Consider the following 6,000-nt stretch of genomic DNA (forward strand, 5'->3'; position numbering starts at 1 on the left):
AAATGGAAAGGGTGTATAAATTGGCCTGATTCCAACTTTAAATGGAACCATTACAGTTAAGCTGAAAATTGAAAAGTCAGGGGCTGATTTCTCAAAACCCTAACATTTTCATGAGAAAGCTTATATAAAGCCTTTTTCCCAATTTATTTTTTAAAAAGACACCTCAACTTTGACAAAACGATGTCATGTACATCAGGGTTAACTTCTTATATTATGGTTTAAATTTTAAAACATTACAATTGAATCTAATTATTTAAAATATATATTTTGTTACATACAAGTTAACTTTTAACGCCAGAAAAAAGACGTAATTGATAGAATCTAATACTTTATGACTGAATTATAATTTATTGAAGTTTAATGACTAATTTAAAATTTATGTCACGGTTTTGGGTTATCTGATCTAAAACTTGAAGAAGTTGTGGCAGAGTTTTAGTAAGGGGAGAAATTTGGGTCGTGGTTCATGCCTTTGATATAGACAATGGATAAGGGTGGATGATAAAATGGTTTATTGCTTGCCTATTGAATGTGAAAATTCTTCAAGTAGATGACCTGGTGATAATCCCTAGACGAATACTGATTGGTTAGAGCACTTAGATGACCCCTTGATTGATTAATTCTTTGGGTGGGAGATGGAAAAGAAACAGATCTACAACATACCAACGCTTACAAAAGGGGCTTATCTTCGTCATTTTATTAATTTTATCCATAACCTTGAATGCAGAAATTTAGTATCTCAAGATTTTCTCTCTCAACTCATCAAAGGATCTTGTGAGCATCTCGACCAAGGTTCATAAATCGTGTCTACCTTATCTTGTACGTCAAACTGATCTGTTATTTACTTCCGTTGATCTAGACACGAGGATCCAATTGAACAATTTAGAGACTTGAAAGAACAAATTTGATAGATTAGAGAACATGCAGGACCAAAATGGAAACATAGACGAAATTGGAGAAGTGGCGGAAATGGGGATTGAACCCCTGCACCGATCAAAGTTTAATCTACTGATCATGTTTTTCACAATCAAGGTACTTTTGGGGACTCTCTCAAGAAACAAGAGAACTCTCAATCTAAAATAATAGTCGGACACTTCACGAAAACCATACATTTTCTATTGTTTGAGGATTCCGATCAGGTAAACGAGATATCTCAACAAATATAATTTTGGGTGAAAAAATATAGATGATGGCATGGAGTATATATTTATCAAGACTAAGTAATTTTAAGGGCTTTTTAGGTCGGAAAAAAAACACCCACATCACAAATGCAATAACAAAGACACAAACAGACGCACACATTTATATATAGATATATATGTCGAATAATACAGCTTTTTCTGTGTGTGCTTAATTATGTTTCTAGTTAGTTAGCAAACCCTTAATCAACTAAATGAAACACACACACACACACACACACACAAACAAATTAAACGTTGAAAGAGGAAGATTAAGCGAGGATTAACAGTAAGCATTCGACGAACTATTATGACATAAGGCTAACATCTGAGAATTATAAATTCATCAGCATAAAAGCCTTCATCTTCATAAGAGTTCTTTAAATTAAGGTACGTCCACCAGATGTTAATTAGGTTTCACGAGCATTAAAGTCCGAACCCACGTCTTTCTAGGAGAACTTAACTTAAAAACTGATAACGACGCCTAATAACAGCTTAAACAACAGTAGGAAATAGAGAAGAAATAAAGAAACCCTAACAGTAGTTTCCACTTGTTTATTAGTAGGGAGCCACACCCACGTTGGTTGGAGCAAAGAACCCATCTTTAATCATCACGTCCTCTACTTCCTACAACACAAAATATCGCAGGAAAAAAATTGAAAACCAGTTTATTGTTTAGGGTTAGCGTATCATAGCAGGTTAGGTCTTAGCGTATCATACCTGTTGGCGTACGTTAGTTTTCTTCACGGGTTGATCAGGCATGAGTCCAAAATGTATGTGGGGGAAGTGAGCCCACTACAAGTAGATAAAAACAAAACAAAAACAAAGAAATTAGTACATTAACATGACTAAAACCTAGAATTTTTTTCTGGAAGAAAACAAGTTTTAAAAGAGAGAAAGACATTCTCGAATCTTGGATCTCACATTCTTGGCAGCAGCACTGAAGGCTTCTCTGTGACTAATATCAGGATTCCCAGCTTTGATGCGTTGGATTTCGTCCCTGCAGATATGATAGATGTCGATATCATGCATGTGCTTCATTGTTCTTTTGTATTTATATCTTTACTTTAATGAGGGGATTAAGTTAAAATATAATAGTGCGTTTAAAGAGTAGCGTAAATAAATCAAGAGTTAAAGTTGGCTTACTTGATGAAGCGGTTGTAGGCAGATGGGACTCTCTGTCTTTTCTCCGGAGCTGGACATATAAAAAAACAAATTAGCACAGACAAACCATGAGATAGACGCATTAAAATCACATCGCTGACTTTTTTTGGTAAATTTCGGCTTTCATTATCTTCTCTCTCTTCAGCCTCATCATCAACCCATCATCATCTCTACACATATAGATCTATATTTCCGGGGGAGAAAGAAGATTGAAATCTAGTCACATTTTCGTACGCTTTTGTTTAATGCTTAAAAAAAAGTCTTTCTATGAAGGAAAAAAAATCCTGGATATGATGAATCTTGAGAAGATTTCTCTTTTGTAAGCTTGAAGCTACTGATTGCAAGAGATGAAGTTAAGTGTTTAAAGGGAAGAAGAAGAAAAGTGTAAACGAGGAAGAAAGAAAAAAGCGTAAGAACTAAAAGCCTGTAGACATGTAAACCATAGCTGGATTTTTCTCAACAGATTGCGTGGAACTTTGTTTAAGGTAGATTATAGCGTTTTAGCTAGTAAAAGGGGTAGGGGAACCAAACGAGAAGCACCAAAAAAAATAAAAATAAAATATGAAGCAAATCTCACGTCTGTTGACCATGGGAGGTTTTGGGATCTCCTCAACTCCTCCTCGAATAGCAGGCATAATCGAGTCATTAGGGTACGGCAGATTCATCTGCATATTCGGTGGGGCAGTACTTTGGATCTCCTCCTGGCATATATATGTCAATGTTACTGGCAATAGCTACACTAAGTTAACTGTGTTGGAATATTTTGAAACCCTAATCTATATATACCATGATATTCTGTGGAGTCAAGAAGGAGTGGCCATGGTGAAGCTGATTAGCTGCAGGGAGAAGCAAGCCACGCATGTTGACAGACAAAAGATTGGTGCAGTGGCCGCATCGAACCGTGACGGTCTTGAACAAGCTAGTGCAAGGAACACTCACCTGAAATGATAATGATACAAATACACAAGGAAAAATTAGATAGTGGAGAAAACCATAATATAGAACACAATAGGGACAAAAGAAAGGGAAAGGGAGGGAGAGAAAATGATACAGCGAGAACAGTGTCGCAAAAGTTGCAATGGACGTAACAGAGCTGGTCGGAGGGAGCGAGGTGGTCCGGTGAAAAAGCAGCTGACGAGGACGACATCTTTCTTTTTTGATGAGGTTTTTTTTTTATTTGATTGATTGATAGATTGACTGATCAGTGGATTATGATAGGACTCTAACCCACACCTTGATCTTATCTTTCTTGGTTGTGGAGTTCGTGCTAAAGATACAAAGAAGATGGATGAGGGATAGAGGAAAGAGAAAAGGAAGCTACTATAATATACTAGGAGATGGAAACAGACCCAGAATGTGTTCCCCTTTTATCTCTCTATCTTTGCACATCTGTATTGTAAATATAGTGCATTTATACAAGTTGTTGATGTATCATAAACAGGCCCCGGGTAGAGATTTAAAACATACAATAAAAGAGAAAGAAAATTAATAAAGAAGGGGGCAAAAGAAAAATTGAATGGTTGGCATTCCCAATGGATGTTGGTGCTTCGTATGAGAGAAAGAGAGAGACGGGAGCAGAGACGGCAGATGTGGGGGAGAGGGAGCAAGAAAGGGACGTGTGCATGGTAGTAATTAGCTTTGGGCTCATTCACCTGTTGTTTTCACAGTTAAGAGGGACGGAGGGCTTTTCTCGGTTCTCTACAATTCCATGGCTGCCGCTGCATCCAATTACTCCACACATCTCTAAGCATTTTTAGTTCATCAAAACCCTAATTTCCCTTTGTATGCCATATATTGCTATATATGCCATTTCAACCTCCAGTAGCTTTGCCAATTTACACGACTCATCAACTTTTTCCTTAGCATGGTTTACGCTGTCAATTAAGAGCTTGAAAAAAATGCGTATATTGGTGTTTGACATTAATGTGTGGCTATAAAAAATACAAGGATGACGGTTCCAACTGTATAAGGGCAACGGTGTACCTCCAGTAGTCCTCATAGTGTTGGCTATTTTGAATTAAACTGAATGAATTGAGAATTCAAACCATAAATTTTGACACATTAATTATTAAACTTGAAAATAGTTTATCATATGATGTATCTCCAAGATTCATTAAACTTATTCGTTGGGAAAAACAACAACAACCAATATTCCAAGAAAGTTATTTAGCAGAATGGAGAAGAGATTTGTTTTTGGTGCACCGAGAATGACAGAAGAGCGAGTAAAATTCTTTAATTGGAATGAACTATCAACTAGGATCAGTAACTTAACTTTCTAAATAATGTTTAAAACCTAAATGATCAGTTATAAAGATGGCTCCTATAACTGAATTGTAAAAATTTGCTTACAAACCTAATGAAATATCGTGGTTTGTTACGTGAGACGTATTGTTTTTTTCAACTATAATTTTTCTTTTAAAAAAAAGAATGACGAGTCACTTTAGGCGAGACGACTCTTTTTAACGAAGTGATAATTTATAACTACATTCAAGAGGTAATTAGTTACCATTGGAGTGGGTTGAGACAATTATTCGGGAGACATGGAGAGGTAATTAGTTCGTATATCGCAAGGAAAAATGATAGACCAGGAAAGCGTTTTGGTTTTGTTAGATTTTCAAACAGGGTTGATTCAAATAGAGCAATCCAAAGATTAAATGGATTCTGGTTATATGGATATCGCTTATCAGTCAATGAAGCACGTTATCGAGTTAAGAATCAAAACTGGAAAATGAGTAATCCTGCATCTGCTACAACCAGGATAGAACAAGGATACAGTGACAGAGAAAAAAGGGTGAAAGAATCGGCAAGAAGGAGGTCTCGGTTAATTCAAGGGGATGTCGATGAGGATATTGTTCGTAAGCTCCAGAAGTGTCTTGTAGGAACGATGGCGACAGTTTGTTCTTCGAGACAGGTGGAAGACAGACTACAAGCAGGAGGTCTAGGAGAAATTAAGACAAAATTCATGGATGGAGAGATTTCCTATTGCAAATTGATGATGAAGAACTGTAAAGAGTCCTGAAGGAGCAGAAGTGGTTGTTTTTTTAATGAAGTTTTCCATGAAATTAATCCTTGGTCAGAATCCTACAGAGCGTCGGAAAGAGTGACGTGGATTAAATTGTTTGGATTGCCACTTCACTGCTGGAACCATAGCACTTTTAAGAGGATTGCACAACAATGGGGAGAATGTCTAGCGCTGGGAGAAAATGCTCTTCAAGAATTGGGGTGAGAGGAGATGACCATTCTAATAGCAACCTCTAGGAAAGAATCTATTGACGAAGTGGTATAATTGGAAGCAGGTAGAGATATTTTTAGAATAAGAGTAGTGGAATTTCCAACGACCAGAAGTGTTTCATTGAATTGTAATCAAGAACAAAGAGTGGGTGCGGCTCTTGTCGATTTTGAATCTTCGACAGGAAAAACTGTGGACTCATCGGAGGAGAAGGAGTCTGAGAGGATTTCCGATGATGAAGACAGTCAGTTATGGTGTATGGGGAATTTATCTAGGGGTAACTTTTTGTCGGGTGAGGACGGGGAAGAAAGGAACATCGGGGAGGAAACTATTATGGGTTTGCTGAATAATAGAGTTGGTGCAGGGAAGGATCAAATGCAAAACGAGTTAGCAGTGGATCACGAGGATGTGTTGTACCATGTGGGGAGAGAG

At 37.1% G+C, this 6,000-nt stretch overlaps 1 protein-coding gene across 1 annotated transcript; it reads right to left on the bottom strand.

Moving 5' to 3' along the window:
* Positions 1–1,454: 1,454 nt before the first annotated feature.
* On the bottom strand, positions 1,455–3,719 carry LOC120201503 (axial regulator YABBY 1-like). Its single transcript, XM_039202101.1, has 7 exons — positions 3,391–3,719; positions 3,126–3,278; positions 2,917–3,040; positions 2,322–2,370; positions 2,100–2,175; positions 1,896–1,970; positions 1,455–1,802 (listed from the first exon to the last, which is right to left on the bottom strand). Exons 1-7 carry the CDS (start codon positions 3,484–3,486, stop codon positions 1,734–1,736), a joined length of 642 nt encoding a protein of 213 aa, XP_039058032.1. The 5' UTR covers positions 3,487–3,719; the 3' UTR covers positions 1,455–1,733.
* Positions 3,720–6,000: the final 2,281 nt, after the last annotated feature.

This window comes from Hibiscus syriacus, unplaced genomic scaffold, assembly GCF_006381635.1.
Source record: "Hibiscus syriacus cultivar Baekdansim isolate YM2019G1 unplaced genomic scaffold, ASM638163v2 tig00007387_pilon, whole genome shotgun sequence".
NCBI classification, from domain to species: Eukaryota; Viridiplantae; Streptophyta; class Magnoliopsida; order Malvales; family Malvaceae; genus Hibiscus; species Hibiscus syriacus.

Coding starts and splice junctions, on each gene's coding strand:
- LOC120201503 (XM_039202101.1), bottom strand. CDS start 3,486: ATGTCGTCCTCGTCAGCTGCTTTTTCACCGGACCACCTCGCTCCCTCC. Junction 3,279..3,390: donor TTTGCGACACTGTTCTCGCT/GTATCATTTTCT, acceptor TTATCATTTCAG/GTGAGTGTTCCTTGCACTAG. Junction 2,176..2,321: donor GCCTACAACCGCTTCATCAA/GTAAGCCAACTT, acceptor TCATATCTGCAG/GGACGAAATCCAACGCATCA.